Source organism: Pelmatolapia mariae, linkage group LG8 (assembly GCF_036321145.2).
Source record: "Pelmatolapia mariae isolate MD_Pm_ZW linkage group LG8, Pm_UMD_F_2, whole genome shotgun sequence".
Taxonomy (NCBI): Eukaryota; Metazoa; Chordata; class Actinopteri; order Cichliformes; family Cichlidae; genus Pelmatolapia; species Pelmatolapia mariae.
Window position 1 is genome coordinate 13,579,180 of NC_086234.1, and position 19,214 is coordinate 13,598,393.

Consider the following 19,214-nt stretch of genomic DNA (forward strand, 5'->3'; position numbering starts at 1 on the left):
TAACTGGAAGTGGTGGATGCAGAAATCATGTCCTGCACTTCTATAATTACCTTGTCACCTATATTTCAGTTGCTCCATATAGTTAAAAAATATCAAAACATGACTTTATTTTGCTTTTGTATTTTTGTAATTACACTATCGTGCTTCGACAAAATAGAGTAACCCAGAGGAGACTTGACTCACACTGTTGAACCCCCACTGCCCCTGGGACTATAGATAACTAAATTGACTCCTGTTGCTCTGGCTAAGTGTGTATTATTCCATTATACCTGACCTGTTCTTTTCTCTGTTGTCTGTTTTTTCCCTTTTATCTGTTCTTCCATGTTCCTCCTCTCCTTTGCTCTATTATCTGTCTATCTGACTCAGGGGAAGGAACTGACCCTTACCGTACTCCTGCCTGCACTAATCCACAAACGTGTCTGTGCGAGTGGGTGATGCAACATTTTAACTCTGTTTATTTTTGGCTCTTTTTAACTCTTTTTAACTATGTTTGTGTTCTTCACAATGATTTCATGGAATTATGAGGACATACACATTCACGTCTCCCTCTTGATAACTACTAGGGTATATGAACCTCAGGTGTACTTTGTGTTCAGTTCTTGTTAGAAGTGTTAGCATCGTGAAATATTTAACAGTTTTGAGCAGACTGCACATTATACCTACATAACATCAACGTGTTTTTATTTGAACTGTGAGCAGTGTACCGATATTCACATTTACCTCTAAACATTGAGTACAGGCCGAGTGAAAGTGCACAGTGACATGATTGAATCTTGTCATGTTCAGAATACAAAGCAATAAGACCCTCTCCTCCAAAACTTATACAGACATATACAGTGGTGTTAGGGAATAAACACTGGTCAAAAAAAATTAAAGAACACATTTTAATCAGTGTAGCATCAGCTCTGTGTTTCCGTCTGTCTGACCCCAACAGGTGGCATAAAAAAAAAGAAGCCTGGTATATCTTTTTTTTCACTTTGTTTTTCAAGCTTTCTTTTAACTTAGCCACTGTAGGATGATCATTTTCATTTCCTTTAAACGTCTTAACACATTTCCCAGTCCATATCTGTACATAATTATCCAGCAGGATTTTCTCTCCTCTTATTTTTCTCTCTTATTTTTTTAAGTAGTAGAAACTTAGTTACAGAATGTTTAATGTGCATTTTATATATTATTATGTCTGATAACTTTAGTGGAAACATATTTTTATATTTCCAGTCCCGGTGGTTTTTATATTGTTGTGTATTGTGTGTGATGGAGCGGCCCTAAAACATCTAAGACCTTTGCATTGTTTTTTTCTGGTTGGTACTGGAATTTCACCTGGATTTTATACATTGTGATTGTTGTTTGTCTTAAACAATGCTGATCACAGATAAATGCTGAATGCATCTGTCTTTGCCGTTTTCTTTTCAGACAGTATCAGTATTTTCTTTCTTTTCTCAGTCATAATTTACCATTTACATATTCTAATGAATTTAAATTTAAAGGATTAAATTGCAAAGTATTTATTAAATAAATCTTTCATTACACTGCTGATTAATACCCACAAACCTAATTAGCTTTATTAAAATGGGGCTCTTACATGTGTTAGACTCAACCTAACAATAATAACAGAGCTTCACAATTATTTACATATTCTGGACTAACAATCCAAATTGTCTCAACGTGTGTTACAGTCTCCAGAGTATGAAATGTCTGTGGACACTAAGGGGACAGAGGAATGCTTTGAGGTGAGCAAGAGAAAGATTTTCTCTTTGAGTGTATATATAAAAACATTTAAAGAGCATTGTAATTATATTTTTTAAAACTTTATTTAAAAAACCATGAGATTGTTTGTCTTGCTAAGATTGTTAGCAAGACAAGATCATTTATATCATTCTCCTTTTTTTGTGAATGTCAATGAAAGACTTTACAAGTTTCAAACTTCTTTTTGAATCTTTGACTTCCTATGTGAGGCATACGTAAGGAGGCAGTTTTCCCACTTTTACTTTGCAACCACTTGATATTCCTTATCTCTGCAGCTCAGTACCAAAATCACAAAGTGAAATGGCCAACGAAGACAGACACAAACTTGTTTGTCTTTGAGACAGACCTGTTTGTATTTTCGAAAGGGGTTGCTTAAGAACAAACCTGCTCAGTGCCATTTAACTCCAAAAGGCCCTTTAGAATGATTGTGTAGATATGAGAGGCTTTTGAAAGGTGGGTGAAGGAGCTAAAAGCCATATGAGGAGTCCATTATTGGGTCTAGTGTTGGAGGAAGCCCCCTGATCTGATGGTATCAGTGCCTTAGGGCAGGGAAAGTGAACGGAACAAATGCTATCAGGCAGCATCGACTAAAAAAAGAGGATCTCTATCTCTGTCCATGAAACTCAGAGTAGCCCAAAGCAAAAGCACACGCATAATACCACAGATACACCCACACAGAGACACACAGACACAAGTATATAATTCAGCTCAAGGGGTCTCAGCAGCTTACCTGAAGACTAACCAGCCAAAACAGACGTGCAAGGTATCGCAGCAGAGAAAGCAGGATGATGGAAGAAAAAGGAAGAGAGAATGGAGTGGCAGCCATGAAAGCCTGCTACCGGAGATTTGATCCTGCCGCGTATCTACAGTACAACTACACTCCACCACGGGCTGACTTCACAAGAAAAGACAGCATTGTGCCGTGGAAACTGGCATGCCTGCACAGAGCTTTTACTGAAGGTAAGGAGGTTTTGGCGTATTTTGTTTCTGAAATGCAATAAAAATTTGCTTCATCACTCATTTGCTTTTTCATCTCCCCATTTTTCCTTCTCCTAGTTTGTAGCAGAAAACAAATAGAGCCTTGGGTGGGTCCAAGCACTGCTGAAGAGCTTTTCCCTAATAAAAATAATAATTTTTAAAAAGGCAACTAAACCTCTTTTTCTTTTGCTACAAGGTTATTTAATGAATGATCACTTTTATTTTACTGAGTGATTCAGTGTCAGGAATGATAATGGATGGAGGATCTTTACATCTAATGTGAACATGTTTTAACCAAGAAGTCTCTCCTTTAAGGATCTCACTTCACTCTTTTTTCTCCTCTCTTTCCAGGTGATATGAGTGGTGAGCTCCTCGTGGACATAGGTTCAGGTCCCACCCTGTACCAGGTGATGAGCGGCTGTGAGGTTTTCAGTAAACTGCTCCTGACAGACTTCCTGGAGGTGAACCGGCAGGAGCTGAGGCGCTGGCTGCAGGATGAGGGACAATGCAGTCTTGACTGGACACCATACCTACAGCACGTCTGCGAACTGGAGGGACGAAGGTATGGAAAAGATCACTTTGAACTACAGCTAAAGACTTGGTTCAGCTTAAAATGATGGTTACTAAGATTCAGTGAAGGTTAGATACCTGGTATATTGTATGACTAACCAAAGACAGAGAGAGAGAAAAAAAACAAGATTTAGATAACATATTTTCCTTTTTCTTTTTGATTTTCTTGAAGCAACACTCTTTTCTTGCACAGTCCTCAGAATGAAGTTGCCTTCTGTGCCATAACAATTTATTTTGGGTTATATTGTGGAGCGTTCTTCTTAATAATAAGACAAGAAAAAAGTGTCTAAATTAGAATAAAATACTTGCCAGTTTAATGATAATGATAAAAATCATGCACTGATTAGAATATGGTGCCAGTCTGAAAGAGCTGTTTTATACAGTTTGATGATTCACTCAAACAGGCCCTCAGCGTGGACTGAGAAAGCTGCAAAGCTACGTCAGGTCGTCGCAGACATCCTCCCCATTGACGTGCACTGCTCTCAGCCCCTGGCTCCTGACGCCCTTCCTTCGGCAGGGGCCGACTGTCTGGTGTCCTGCTTCTGCCTGGAGAGTGTCAGCCCTGACCTCGCTGCCTTCACCAGGGCCCTTGGCCACATCGGGAAGCTCCTGCGCCCTGGTGGGCACCTCATGCTCATCGGAGCCCTCGGGGAGAGTTATTATTTTGCGGGGCCTGGGGTGAGGATCCCAGTGGTCCCGCTGAATGAGGCCCAGGTCTGTACTAGTTTGAAGGAGAGTGGATACACTCTGATCCGACTGGAGGTTTACACACTGACTCAGGATATGAGGGTGGGGGTTGATGATGTGACTGGAGTGTTTTTTGTAAAGGCAAAGAAGGATTAACAAGGGAGAAAGTAAACAAGTGAGAGAAAAGCAAAGAAGGCAGATAAAAAAAATCTCAAAAAAGAAATTAAATAAGTCACTATTCAGACTGAAATAATATAGATTAAGCCTGGGTAAATGTTTAGCAGTTATTTAGAAAGTGGATTGCGGATAATGCTGAGAATAAAATGCACACATATTTCTGTTTTGAGTTAGAGCCTGTGCTTTAGTCATTTTAAGGTATTCCAGTTTCCACACGAATGACATGTTTCACTTTATTCCACCACATTTTGTCGCATTTTCATCATGTTACGCTGGACCTCCGTCTGTCTTTCTAAGAGTGAAAGTAAATGAGAGTCTATTTTGCTGCAGAAGCACTTATTGGTTTAGTAAAGGCAGCCACCTCCTGCAGTTCCTACAGCATCAAGAATGTAAACATTAGTACTACAGTATATAGGCATATCACATAAAATCCCCACAGGAATTACCCAGCCGTATGTAAACAGCATGTGCTTATCTTCGTTCAGCTGCTAATTACTCAAAGGATTGAGATGACTTTTGATTGTATGAATAAAAATGCAATGCTTATTTATTCATTTTTTTCTTGGTACTATGTGCTATTTTAGGGAATCATTTTATATTGCCATCTGGAAACGTCTTTGTGTAATTAGAAGGATTGAACACAAGGTGTCGCTACTTGATCATCTTGAGTTGCTCCTCAAATCTCATCACACATCTCTTTAGTAAAGAGATATCATTGTTTTTGTTATTATTATTATTATTCTTGCTGCAAAACGGTTACTAATTGTACTCTAAATTAATTCCAATGTGTAAAGACACTATTAACAGCTTCTTTTGTGTTCCCCTAACATTAAAAAAAGCTTAACAAAACTAACTTGTTGCCTTGGGTAATACGTATTACACTCACACATTCATTTTGCCTTGAGAACTGTTTTAATTTGTCATAGTAAAGATTCAACAAGATACTGGAAACATTCTTCAGAGATTTTGGTTTTATGTGTGAGGCAAATCTTCTGTTTTACCATATGCACAGGGCCTAACACAGAACTCTGGGCCCTATACACCACATTTAATAATATATATATATATGCGCAGTTTGAAATCTCCATCTTCAACCCTTATTTCTCAGCAAATTCTGTTGTTTGCATCACATCGTCACTATCAGCAACAAAATAAGTGTCCAAACTTATTTGTGTTTATGGAACACTAAATTAGAGGTACCTTAGTTGAGAGCAACTAATAATAGTAATTAATTTTATGAAAATACACTTAAAAGTCCAAAGTTCTGGGCCCCGGCCTTATGTTTGATACCCTTGTTTTAAATGTTATCACAACACAAATGTTAGTGATGCCATATAGTAGCAGTAACATTTATAATCCAGAAATTCAATTTGCCCCTTTGGGCAGCTTTCAGATAAACAGAACCACAACAATAAAGATGTCACAGTTACAAACATCACAACTGCAACATCACCCAGAATCAAAGCACAGCTATGTGCAAATGACACCCTCGACGTAACACCTGGATTTATTCAACAATTACACTACAAAGTATAAAAAACTTCTGGCACAAGAAGTTTGCAGAGGTGGAACCCCATGCATCATTTGTCCTAATGGTAGTAAGGTATACTCACTATAAAGAAGGTGCGTCACTGAGGATGTTTCTCCACTTTTATACCTCTTAGGACTCACTAACTTTTGTCATACCGTGTTGCTACTGACCTCCAATTGGACTGCCCATGTTCACAATGTTATTGAATTTGCTCTTGTTGACTATAGAGTAAAGCATGCTAGACAATAAAGCAGAAATTTAGAATTACTCTCCACCACTGAATAATAGAGACAAACCAGAATGTGTGAAAGTCAAAAGCATATAAATCAAAAAGGGACAAATATGCACATCTTGGTGCATTTATCCACTTTTGAAATATTATGCAGGGATGTGCTGCACTGTAATGCTGCCCCATGGTTTTTAATTAGAACTAGTTGAAGTTTAATAAATGATTCATTGGCGATTAGAAGATATAAGTGACTACCTACAACCTTTCCTTCTCTTTTAATTCAGAAGAAGTGTTATTTTAGTATTTTAAAATGCTGTTTTATCAGCATGAAACGCGGTGGCTTCCTTAAAATACCTCACAGTTAAGAACTGGTGCTCCAACATACAGTAAAGCTTAGTGCTAAGCCTTTGGTTGAGACTGCACTCGATATAGATGAGAACACAAGCTCCCACTGCTTCACTTTTTTGGCTGTTCCTGGAATTAAGGACCTTGAGTTTCCTGGTGTTAAGTTGTTTTTAACAACTGCTAATAGCTAAACCATTCTTAACCCATTAGTTATGGTCTGGTCACATCTGTTTTGAAAGAGCTGGCTTCCTTCAGCTTGTTTGTAAGTGATGAACTTTTGAGGAATCAAAGTTCATTCACCCAACTAATTTATTCAAGCAATTTAATTATAGCACATATTTGTTAGGGGCAAACAATTGCAAGAAAAAGCTTTTCATTCTGGGTTTACACGCTCTCTTCTACTACTGGGGCTCTGTGTAGTCGGTACCACTTTTCCTCCCACATCTGGTGACTGTTGAGATTATTTTAGTACAGGAAACTCATTGTCATGTCAACAAATCAGGCTTGGAATATTTGAGCTTTGTGACATGACACATTATCCTACTGAAAGGAGCCAGATAATGGGTACACTGTGGGTACACAGAAAAGGATGGATATAGTCAAAAACATTATTCAGGTAGGCTCTCGCTTTAAACAAGGATTAACTGATACTAATGTGGCCCGAAGTGTGGCAAGAAATATTACCCATACTATTACACCACCACACCAGCCTGAACCATCAGCAGGTTGGAAACAGGCTTGTTTACACTAAATTCTGAAAAATCAGTACTCATCAGATCAGACAGCATTTTTCCATGGTGAGCAAATTTTTGCCTCAGTTTCTTGTTCTTTGCTGACAGTAACAGCACAGGTGTGGTCTTCTGCTGCTGTAATCCATCTGATTTAAGTTTTAACATGTTGTGAACTCAGAGATGTTCTTCTGTAAACTTTGTTTGACAACAACAAGGCATTTTCACCCAGAGCTGCAGGTCAGTGAATATTTTCTCTTTTTCAGACCATTGACTGTAACCTGTAGAGATGGTTACATGGGACAATTCCAGTAGATCAGCAGTTTTTAAAATACCCAGATTCACTTATAATGAACCATCTTTCTTCCTTATTCTGATGCTCAGTTTGAATTTCAGCAGGTCTTGGTGATTATGTCTACATGCCTAAATGTATTTAGTTACTGCATTGTGATTGGCTAGTCAGATATTTGTATTAATAAGCAGTTGAGCAGGTGAATGCAATAAATTGGCAGGTGAGTGTGTACTAATAAAGAACACAAATACTCTTGGCTAAATCCCACAAACATTAAAAAAATGTTTGAGCTTAAGCTACATATGACCTAAATATGGTGACATGGTTTGGTTTGAATAAAAATCAAATGAAATATGTCTTTCAAGGAAAAGAAATGTTTGAAGCACTAGGCATACAAATACACAAACACCAACAGCTTCATGAATGATTTATTATCAACCGGCACGAAACAGTGTTTATGTACATGGTCATGAATGAAACTTCATATGTGATGTTTCTGAAAATCAGGTAGATTTTATTTCAGTATCAAGCTAACATGTGTGGCATCCCAAACATATCATGTCCGCTAATCTCCATGTTACAAAAAAACAAAAAAAACAGTTTAAAATATCTAGCCTGAAACAGTTTGCTGCATTATCGTGATTAGTTGGATTAATCTGTTAGGATATAATCTGGTCTACTGTGACTGCGCTGAATTCGTCTGTAATCCTCCGTCTTTTGATCTCTTGACCTTGCAGACAAATGTCTGAAAGACTGAGGAAAGCAAACTTCAGAGATGGACATAACTTTGAAAGCAGTGTCACAGTTTCTGAGCTAAATTCCAGTTGAAACTGGCTATGGTCATCGCACTGCAGTCTGTTACTGTCTGCACTGATACTACATACAAAATATAATCTTGTGCATTTGTACAACACACACGTTAGCTGCAGATGTATCTTCATTACCCACTGTGACATTTGGCATTTGATTTGTTATGTACTTCTTTTGCTTCTAATCGGACATGAACTGTAAATTTAGCACCCGTGTCACTTCAGCTCATGCCCCTTTTACATGATGTCAACAAAGGCTATTTAAATTCTAATTCTTCAAACTCAGATGTCTCACAGTATTCCCAGACCTTCAAAGTGAATAAAACAAAACAAAAACAAAACACCTTTTTGAACTAATGAATGCTTTGTGAAAATACGAGAGTTCTTAGCTATTCTTATATTTCTTGTGCAGCGTCCTTGGCTGATTGGAATTTAGCCCTCGTTTCTTTGGCTGACGGAGACACAGTTTCCTTCACAAGTCTCCAGCTAAAGATTTCCTCAGTCAGCTCAATTATATTCTGACCTTTATCATATAATCTCTGTTGTGTTTCTCTTTTTTCCCAACATTCCTCTTTTACACTGTATGTTTCCACAAACCCACAGACCCAATTAATACACACTCATACACATATCCATACACGCATATGTACGGCACACACATGTGCTATGCATATTGATTCATCTCTAAAACTGTCTCGATCAGGGCCCTCTTCATTTGTCATTCTGCATTTCCTTCCTCTCTTTCTTTGGCATCCTCTTTGTCTTTGTGGCGATGACCTTCTGTCAGACTGTCCAGGAGACCACGCTGATCCCTCTGTGCCTTGCTTTCTTCTTTTAGATCCAACATGAAAAGAAATTTCCAAAGTGTAAGTGTCCATACTTGGTATAGGTGCCAGCAAAAATCCAAAAATGGGAAAGCCTATCCTAGCTTACCCACCTGAGGCTTTCTGCTGCCTTTCCTCATCATGTTGCTCCTCTTCTTCTCCTGAAGAGGACTCTGTGTCTACAGACTTCATGTCAAGTGAGGACAAATGGGCCTGTGCCATCTTCTGGACAGCTGAAAATACAAATCAGTTATGATGAATGAAGTTACACTGCAAACATTTTACTAACAAAAACACCCAATTTTCCAATCATCTGTCCATTGTCCTCTAGAGGACAAAGAATAGGTTGATAAAAGAGATTATTGTGTTTGGATTTGTATATCTAGAGTTGTAATGTTACACATCAACTGTGTGCAATGCGTGTGAAATCTAACACTTGCACTTTACTAATTTTGGCTTTGATTGATTGACTTAACGAATGATATCCCCTTTGCTCTATTACCGCTATTACGGGATCCTTTGCTTATTTTGGTATGAAACTGGGTGAACAGAACCAGCCATGTGGACCTCATTTAATTGAGCTGGGTGTGTGTTGTAAATCTACTAAGGGGAACAGGCTGGGTTTTTGGTATTTCAATGGTACAGAGGGAGCCACAGAGTCATTTTGATGACTACTACTGTTTAGTTAATATTTCTGGATGAACTTCCAAAACTAAATCATCTATCAGTTGCCTTAAGCTCCCATCTACAATAAGACCTGTACCATGTTTAAATGAAATACCCTCTCTGATTTTTATTGGGTTAGTTGATGAGGAAGAAGATCTGATGATGTTTTGTCTCCAGATGCAGATTCAGACTTTGAAGATCAATTATCCAGTAGTTCATTTGTCCTCCAGTTATTCACTAAGCCAGAGTTTAATGACTTAGTAAGAGATTTGGATATGCCAAAGGACACACTTGAGTTGTTTGTGTCTATGCTTTTTCTTTTAATAAGAATCATGAAAAGGATCCTAATCGATTCTTTGAAATGTTCTTTAGATAGAAATAGAATAGCCCTTTATTGCAAATGTATGAGAAATTCTGGAAAATGTGCTTTGGCAGCGGTGGGATTCGAACCCACGCCCCCGAAGAGACTGGAGCCTTAATCCAGCGCCTTAGACCGCTCGGCCACGCTACCATTGCTGTCTGACCACTGGGTGCAATGTGTTATAAGTACAATGCAGATGAGTGGAGGCTATTCATTGACAGCTCGAAACAGAACCTATAATGTGTCCTAGTGCATGCATGCCAAATGGCTATTATGTCCTGTTAAAAGAAATATATGAAAATTTGAAATACAATTAGCACAAATGGACCAAATGTGAAAAAAGGTGACAACAAAGATTTATTATTTAAACTGATATTTTTGAACTCAGCATCACTGAATTAGGTCATTTCAACTATTTTCTGCAAAGGTCAGAATTTTTTTTAATTTTTTTTATACGGGTTAGTATAATACTATGTCATCTGCATATAGAGACAACAAGTTAATGCCAAGGTAAAGATAAATAATGTTCTATGAAGCAATGAGAATATAACAAACTCATGAAGCTGTTGAGCTATTAAAATAAAGTAAAAATCAATCTTAAAATTTTGTTACATTTTTTTTATGTGGATTTTCAATTTTAAAATATACATACATGTCTTATGAAAGGAAAAATTTTTTGTTATATAAAATTATAAATGCTAAACATCACTCAAATAAAACGAGCAAAACCCAGTTAATATTATGAGTGGCAACTGTCATGACTGCAGGTGCCAAAGCCACAATTTCCACAAAACAGAAGACGCATAAAAAACGTATGTCGTATAGATATTTATAACAACAGAGTTGGTTTTTTTGTGTGTATTTAAGTCTGTGTGACTCTGGTTGCATCTGATAGTGTGTGTGCATGTGCCAGCGAGTGTGTGAGACCGTGTTACAGCTGTGCAGCCATTCTATAATCCAGGATGATCCAGAACAGACTCACAGCTGCCACTGCTCCTAATCTTACATGACACACACACACATACTCTCGTTGTGGTTTTTGGATATGTGCGTAGTCCAGACAGATAGAGACCACATGGTGGTTGCCACAGCCGAATTAGGTCTCCCAAATTCTTTCATTTGGTGTCATTTGTTATATAAACAAGAAAAACCAGTGTGTGGGTACAAGGGAAAAACACACACAAAATGATTTGAGTCAGTGTTCATTTACCTTTAAGAGATGGTGGCTGGTAGGTTGACATGTGAACCAGTTTGGCTTTCAAAGCTCCATTTTCCCCAAGAACCCACTGCTGAAATAAAAAATGCAAACCAGGGTTTACAGCTAAAAGTGTACGCAACACGTTTTTGTCTTATTGTTGCCTCAAACAAACGACACAATATAAGAAATCTAATAATCGCTCCTTTCCAGTTGCAAGGATTAGAGCAGAAAGGCAGTAATGCACAATGTGCAGGTTTGTCAGCAAAAGTCAATGAAAAGATAAAACAAAATGTAAAAGCACTTTCATACTTGTAACAGGTCAATTATGGAGTAAAACATAAATAAAAACGTCATCACTTATTCACATATTTGTTGCGTTATTAAGTGAAGATGCAGAATTAGTTGTCACTGTAATGTACATAATGTAAATAATCGAATTTGACATTTCCTATGAAAGCTTTTCTGCGGCTGTTTTAGAAACAGCTTGAAAATGTAGAAGCTGGTTTCAAAACAGAAAAAAAATATTTTTCATCATCAATAAGTCAAAAGTTGAAGTTATTATTATTTAATAACTTGGAAATTAAAGTTATTTTTTCAGTCTCTAGTTCTTTTCTCAGACGTTTGAGTTAGGAAGTGAAATGTTTGAGATACCTATCTGGAAATTTTGATATAATAACCTGAAACTTTGACTTAAATAGCGAAATGTGGGCTTAATGATAACAAAAAAACCCCTAAAGAGACATTCAAAATGCACATAGAAAGTCGAAACACCGGCACATGCATATCTACCTGATGTGGGCTGCTGTCTTCTTCTGGTGATGGTGGGTCCGTCAATCTGAACAGCGTGGCAGGTGTCGGCCTCCGACGACGAATCTGCAGAAAGAGAGAGATAGAAGAGGTTTTTTTTCTGTAGGGCTTCACTGCTTCAATAATCAGCATTCGTTTATTCTAAACTGTGGTTTATGGCATGTATGCAGAGGATTTGTTCTTTGAAAGTTAGATCCATTAAAAAATAAATGCGCATCATTATGCAACAACATTCAAGAGACTCTCCAGCTTGTTTGTGAATGAGGATTACGTTTTATGATAGAAGGCAGAAGGATTATTTAAATTATAAATAAATTTAAATAAGGATTATTTAAATTTATTTCCTTTTCTGCTACAAGTTCCTATCGCTTGGATGAAATCATTTCGATTTTTCTAGTTCTTTTGTAACATGTTTACAGTATGTCTCCATCATACAAAGCAGCCGGTACTTCTTCATTTTCTTATCTTTTATGTGTGAAGCAAGGAGAGTCAAAGTAACCACAAAATACACAAAACATTAAATATACACCCAACTGCCAACAGGTACACCTGTTCAACTGCTAGTTAATGCAAATATTTAATCAGCCAATCACATGACAGTGCATTTATGCATAAAAACATATGTAAATAAAGTTCAAGCCTTTCTTTACGTTTCTTGAAGAAAGATGATTTAAGTTACTATGAATGCAGCATGGTTGTTTGTTAGAAAGTCTGGTCTAAGTATCTCAGAAACTGCTGACCTACTGGGATTTTCCCACACAGCTATCTCTAGAGTTTACAGAGAATATGAATAGAAAATATGCCTTGTTAATGTCAGAGGTCAGAGCAGAATAGTCAGACTGCTTCGAGCTGAAAGGAATGCAGCAGTAACTCAAATAAAAACTTGCTACAACCAAGGCAGCATTGAAGAGCAGAAGAAGAAAATGTTGAACCTCGAAGCAGATCGGCTGCAGCAGCAGACCACACCAGGTGCCACTCCTGTCAGCTAAGAACAGGAAACTGAGGCTACAGTTTGCACAGGCTCACCAAAATTGGACAACAGAAGTTTGGAAAAATGTAGCCTGATCTGGTCAGTCTTAATTTTAGCAGCTAAGGCCATTTCCAGGTTTCAACTGGGTAAAATAAATTACTGATTGAAAATACCATATTTACAAATCAATTAATTTGCTCCACACTAAATAAAGTAGGTAAAATTAAGAATTTATATTATAGAAACAGCAAAAATCCAATAATATAACACTGTTAGGATCCTTTTTGTGTCCTTTCATGGAATTTTTACTTTTATTAGATTGATTACATTTTCTAACCATTATTTTTATAACTTGTTATTTATGGAAAACACACACTATACTCATCGCCGGCTCTATTTCGTGATGTGTGATGGTGATAACATTGTTACGAGATACAAGTGGCTGCCAAGCCAATCACAGCGAAGAGTGTAGGCATTGAAATGTGTGGGCAGCTTTCACTCTGGAGTAACTCTCACTGCTTCTGCTTCCCTTTGTGCACTGCATTCATCCATATTCATGAGTCACACACTAGAATTAAATATGCAGCCCCTTTTTGGGGGAACAAATTTAAATATGAATCACAAAGCATCCTATTAGAGGTTAAAGATGTGTTAACATGAAAATATGAGTATGGCAATCCAATAAACACATAAAACATGTGCACACAGCACTCAGGAGGGGAAAAAAGGCATGTGGGGCCAAAGGACCAAACCACATTTTGAGCACCTGTCTGAGAGCCTCTTCAGACATAGTGGCCTATGTTTTGTTAACGCTGTAGCCGGAAGGTCAAGCACCTGCAGGGAACATATTTTATTTTCATCAGATCCTTGTTGTGCATGTCTGAAATTCCTGTAAATACCACTGATTGCTCAGTGTGGCTGCAGTGGACATTTGATTTCACTGGAAACAAATTAATGTTTCATAGTTCCTCCTCACATGCTGGGCTTATTGTGTTTGTTATTTTAGAATAATAAATAACTTTAATATTGTATTTTATGATATGGACCTTATTATTTAGGTGATACTTTATTCTTCAGGTTTTTAAAAACTGTATGACCCAAAGCGTTTTTTGAAAATGCATTTTATTGGTCCAATAATGTCTTAAACCAGTGAGGTCTAAGTTATCATGTTATCATTGATGATTAGAAGTAACCTTAACCCTAAAAAATGTAAGGTTCGTTTTTGACGTCAGCTGTTGGTTTTATTATATTTATCTTTTATCCCCTGATTGCTTTTTGAGACTTTTGAGGAGATTTTTCAGGGGACAAAGTCCCTCTGTCATGTTCTGATAGCATAGGGTTAAGGCTGAGGATTAGGATACTGATAGAGGGACAATAAAGGATAGCAACACACAAAGACTGAGTGAGGGGTCTGACAAAAATTTGGAAAACAAAAAGCAGAAGGAGACTTCTTTAAAGAAGTTTGGGCTATTGTTTAAAACATAACAGAAACCTCTCTAAATGAATTATGCCTAACATTTCCTTTTAATAGCTAACTCTTTACTCTGTACTTTTCAATATCCAGAAAAGGTCAACTTATTGATCGTATTTTTCAATCCACTTAGAAATGTAATGTGTTTTAAATGTTACTGGAACTCGTTGGGGTTATAAGCAGCCATGCAAAATAGCTCTTTTTATGTTGCAGCTACCATCAAAACACAGACACGTCTAGAAAGGCAAATTTAAGCAGCAGCATGGGTTCTAAGTTTAGTGGTCATGTAGTAAATCATTAATCCCACACCCCATTTTTTTGTAGGTCAGATGACCTTTAGTTGCATAATATTCAACTCCAATGCGTCATACTGGATGTTTAAATGAACAATGGCAACACTGGGTGGGGGGCAGTGACCTAAAATGCCTTTTACGCAAAAATAACTTATGTGCTTAATGATTAAATGCATGCAATAAAAGTATAAAACTGTGTACACAAAACGCTTTTCAGGGAATAATCCTTTGCAGAACTTGATTTGACCACAACACGACTCATGACTTCGGACTTTTGACCTGTTTTTTTTTTCTTTCTTTTTTTGTAAATAAACTTTAAATGGTGTAATCTTGGTGTAGCGTTGGCCTGGATAGTGGAGAACAGGAGCTGAACCCACACAAATTAAAGGAAACATAATTAATGCACTTGAAAATAGAAACTTCCGGTTGGAAGACTGGAACTGTCTTGTTTATTTTATTCTCCTGCTACCACCTCCCTTTGTCAGCTACAGTCACTTCATCTAGGTCTGAAAATTTACCAATATTAAGACCAATATCAAGCCATCAGCCCACTCTGTAAATAGCATTAATGATTAACAGGGGTGCGTATGCTGGGTTTGTAAGAATAAGACCCTATTAGACTTTAGAGCTTTTTATTTGTGCTGTGGTGTGCTCTTGGCACGAGCTGCCCTTGCCCTTGATTCATTCCTCAGTCATCCACAGCTAATCTCTTTCTTTTTAATCAGTCGTCTCCTTGGCTGATGATTTTCCTCCTTTTGCGTGTCTTGTTCGGCTTCTGTCAGCTATCTTTGTCTCTTTTCTTCCACCGTTTTTCCCTTTCCAGCTCAATGTGTTCCGTTTATTCCTGCCTTTATTTTGATTTATTCTAGACGTTTCAGTCGCTATCGATGGGCGGCATTTCTCAAGGACCACAAAAGGACAAGACACTCTTGATGAGACCCCACAAGACAGTAAAAGAAGGTGGCTATCGAAAGTGAAAACAACCTTCTTGGAACCTAAAACCTCAGTAAACAGAAATTTCAAGGACAGACAAGAAAAAATACATTTCAGCACTGCTCCTGCAGCTCTCCCCTTGTTTTTCGAAGCAAATTCCATCACTGGATGGAAACAGAAGTATTACAAGACAGATCGTATTAACTAGTCATGCTGTTGCACTCACACATGCATACAGTAGAGGCTCAAGACTGTTTGGTGGCAGCCATATCTACTTGTTATAGTAGAAAGATTTAGGTAAGCAAGCTGATATTGTCCATAACATGAATTAGCATGGTGTGCGTGATCTGATGTGCTCTGTTGGCACACTGGAAGAGCTGTTAATGATGCCAAAATATCATGTGACTTTGTGCATATGTAGCTCAGGTGTAACTTATAATCAAAACGCTTTTAAAATCAAAGTAAGCACAATTTATTTTTAAGCATTAAAAAAAAAATCAGCGCTGACTGCTTATTATGCTCTTGCAATTTTTATGTGCCGAGAACTATTGGATTTAAAGTTATTACTCTCTCCTCTTTCACTCATGGGACCTTAAAAAAACTGCCAAAATAACTGCCTGAGTCATAACTAGGATCGCTGCCAGGGTACAAGACTTCCTTACAGAGGAAGTTTGCTGAATATAAGTCATTGCTGAGGTCTGGCCTCACAGGATTTAAATCTCCTCTTTTTTTTACTTGTTGTTGTGCCACTTTTACTGTATGTATGAATTTGAAAACACTTCCTTTTATGTGTGTGTACACTGATGCCGAAGATGGTCATTTCTAGTTTAGCTTTTTAAAAAGTGATCAAGAAATTCAGCCGATGAGGTGCTATCAAGGTCTTTCGAGCTAGGAACCCATTCCCAGAAGGACTTGCTACATGTTGGGTTAAGTTATCGATGAGAGTTGTGGTTTTAAGCATTCATACAAGTCTCATTCCACATGATATGACCACAGGACATTTTTGGTCAGTTAGAAAGAAGAAATTCCAAGATTATCATACAGGGTTCCAAAACTTTAGATCACAAAGCTCTTTTTGCAGGTGAATGAGTATTTATCTCCTCAGCCTGTTTCCTTGTATCTCTTATACATTGCAGGACTTCCTTAGTTTGATCCCGTCCCTCTTATTTTCATCAACAGATGCCTGAGGATTATTATTTTGCGCACACTGTTCCAGCAGACTTATGGTCACTTTGGTGACGTGATGGCTTCAGAGACACAAAAAATGAAGCCCTGTAACCTTATGTAGCTCCTACTTTGAAGGAAATGTGCTTCTTCAGGGTCCTCCTGATATATAATGTCTCTGGCTTCTTGCAGTCTTATTTAATCAGTGGAGGAAGACTGCCATAATCTTACTAAGATCTGAGCTGATAAAACTGCCAGAGCATCTTATAGAGAAAACGAGTGAAGAAGTGAACAAGTCTATCAGGTAGAGTATAGCAACTAATTAGCATCAGACTGTATTTAAGTTAAAATATCACTCAGAATTGTGCCATCCTAATCAGTGGGTTAAAATGCATGGGCTTGCTTAGAAAAGCAAATAAATGATCCCTTCTGTACTGGACAGGGTATGAATCAAGCAAACAGAAAACCCAGAGACCAAGAGTGGGCTGTAAACAGCAGATGCAGCAGAAAATATCTGCCCAGAACTTATTGATTTATTAGGCTGAAACAAGCTTTCCAAACAGATGCCATTTCAAATTTTCCAAATCTCCTACTTGGAAAAAAAAGAAAAGAACATTTCTTACTCTGCACCTGGTCTCCAGTGAAACTTCCCTTAAGGGAGCGACTTAAGAGATGAACATCTCCTGCAGAAGGAATGGATAAGCCTGTCATTTGCTGCTTTTTGTGTCCAAATATTACCTCATTGGCAACTTTGTGACCTTTATGGGCTCTTGTCATTAACACCACCAATAACACATGCACATCTCTGCTCATACTGTATAGCATAATACCTTCCCTCTTCACCCTGCCCTGCACTGTTTGCATTGACCAGCGCTCGCTTTGGGATGATTCAGCATAAGCAACAGATAACAGATCTGACTTTACATAATATGCTCACCACCTCCACGAGCGTATGAGTAATACCTTCTACATTTTGTTTCTTGTGTGTGGTAAAGGATTTATTACTCAGGCGCAACTAATTTTTAATGCCACAAATGGTGCTTTATCCCTCACTTCCACCTCCCCCTCTTCCTCCTCCATTCGGATAGAAGGGCAAAGATATCTCATCAACTTTAAGGACTCCAAAAAAAAATCTGTAGCTGCAGAGCTCTGCTTAATCCCAGCACTGCCCATACCCTGCTGCCCACAGAGTAACATACAAACATCAAAACAGAGTTTTGCAAAGTCTTGCTAGAGCAGTCTGTCAGCCTCCGTGTTAAGCACTGATGCCCCTGAAGAAGCATTAATGATGGAGCTGGAGGCGAGCATGTCTTAGATATTTACTTTTAAAATGTACAGATGCAGTTACCCAGCCTGAGCTTAACAATCCTTCCACACACTCACTCCATCTCCACAACCACTGTCATCATCCGTGTAGGCTACAGCCACACTCCCTCAGATCTCACCATCTCCACCTGTCGCGGGTCCAGCTGGGTGGGCACGGAGGAAGGCACGGAAAATTGGATCTTCCTCCTCGCATCCGCGTCTGCCTCTCGGTCCATCACCTTCGTCTCTGCGGGGAACAGCACCAGCAGCAGCAGCAACGAGTCCCGCCTGTCACCTCCGCAGCCGAGCGCACAAAACTAGAGTCCAGACGAGGTCAGCTTGGAACCGCCTGTGGAAAAACTGCAGTAAAGTGCTTACACTTGACAAAAACTCGCCGTTAGTGAGTAACCAGCGGCATCTCTCTCTGTCCCGGCGATCCTCTGGTCTCTGGAGTTCCGTTTAACAGCAGCGGTCAGCTCCTCTTCCCCGCCTCCCCGCCAGTCTCCCCTCCCCTCCCTCTCACACTTTGTCCGCCGACCTTAATGCGTGAAGGGGAAAGAAGAGCAGTGAAGGTTTTGTTGCCTTTACTGGAGCCGGAAACTTTGCGCATTTGCATTTTAAAGTTGCCCGATAAAGAAATCTACCCGAATGAAGGGGAAATTGAAAAAAAAAAAAAAAGCAGAGATGACGAGGATGTTACACAACTTCAAAGAATTTCACAAACTGATAAACAACTAAAGTCAGCATCGAGTCATAGTGAACTAAAAGAAACGAATATTAAGAAGATGCCACTCACTGCTATGCTAGCAAAAATGTGCTGAATCCTGGTTGGGAAGAAATAGATTTTTTTTATTTTAATTAATTAACGAATTAATTAATTTTAGGTAGGCACTTAAGGACGTATTTTATTGCACTGACGTTGTGTGTGCAAATTTGCGTGCTCACTTTGAGGACGAGCAAAAAACTGGAAATATAAATAAATAAAGATCTAATCGCTCCCCCCTTCCAGAGACAAAAATATTAACCTCTGCTTTCGCCGGTGCCCACCTTGGCTTTACCATATGCACAGCGAATATATGCGAGGCACTCAGTTGCCATGACAACAGCTTTTCTTCTTAGAGGGCTGGCAG

At 38.4% G+C, this 19,214-nt stretch overlaps 2 protein-coding genes and 1 non-coding gene across 4 annotated transcripts; 1 reads left to right on the forward strand and 2 right to left on the reverse strand.

Annotated features, from left to right (window-relative positions):
- The first annotated feature begins 1,942 nt into the window (after positions 1-1,942).
- Positions 1,943-4,137, forward strand: LOC134633343 (phenylethanolamine N-methyltransferase-like). Its single transcript, XM_063482214.1, has 3 exons — positions 1,943-2,706; positions 3,076-3,286; positions 3,699-4,137. Exons 1-3 carry the CDS (start codon positions 2,532-2,534, stop codon positions 4,135-4,137), a joined length of 825 nt encoding a protein of 274 aa, XP_063338284.1. The 5' UTR covers positions 1,943-2,531.
- A 3,567-nt stretch (positions 4,138-7,704) lies between these two features.
- LOC134633125 (protein phosphatase 1 regulatory subunit 1B-like) lies at positions 7,705-18,570 on the reverse strand. Of its 2 annotated transcripts, none has more exons than XM_063481989.1 (5): positions 18,225-18,570; positions 11,931-12,014; positions 11,154-11,229; positions 9,030-9,149; positions 7,705-8,923 (listed from the first exon to the last, which is right to left on the reverse strand). In XM_063481989.1, the coding sequence occupies exons 1-5, from the start codon at positions 18,318-18,320 to the stop codon at positions 8,811-8,813; spliced, it is 489 nt and encodes a 162-aa protein (XP_063338059.1). In that variant the 5' UTR covers positions 18,321-18,570; the 3' UTR covers positions 7,705-8,810. The 2 variants fall into 2 exon arrangements, with proteins under 2 accessions (XP_063338059.1, XP_063338058.1); XM_063481988.1 differs by having other exon boundaries at positions 11,154-11,232; positions 18,225-18,567.
- Positions 10,012-10,093, reverse strand: trnal-aag (transfer RNA leucine (anticodon AAG)). Its single transcript has one exon. It is a non-coding gene; the product is annotated as a tRNA-Leu (tRNA).
- Positions 18,571-19,214: the final 644 nt, after the last annotated feature.

Excerpts from the sequence above, each read along its gene's own strand:
- LOC134633125 (XM_063481988.1), bottom strand. The coding sequence starts at position 18,320 with ATGGACCGAGAGGCAGACGCGGATGCGAGGAGGAAGATCCAATTTTCC. Across the intron at positions 9,150-11,153 it reads CCAGCCACCATCTCTTAAAG|CTGTCCAGAAGATGGCACAG; the intron begins GTAAATGAACAC and ends TTGTATTTTCAG. Across the intron at positions 8,924-9,029 it reads AAGGCAGCAGAAAGCCTCAG|AAGAAAGCAAGGCACAGAGG; the intron begins GTGGGTAAGCTA and ends TGGATCTAAAAG.
- LOC134633343 (XM_063482214.1), top strand. The coding sequence starts at position 2,532 with ATGATGGAAGAAAAAGGAAGAGAGAATGGAGTGGCAGCCATGAAAGCC. Across the intron at positions 2,707-3,075 it reads GCACAGAGCTTTTACTGAAG|GTGATATGAGTGGTGAGCTC; the intron begins GTAAGGAGGTTT and ends CTCTCTTTCCAG. Across the intron at positions 3,287-3,698 it reads TGCGAACTGGAGGGACGAAG|GCCCTCAGCGTGGACTGAGA; the intron begins GTATGGAAAAGA and ends TCACTCAAACAG.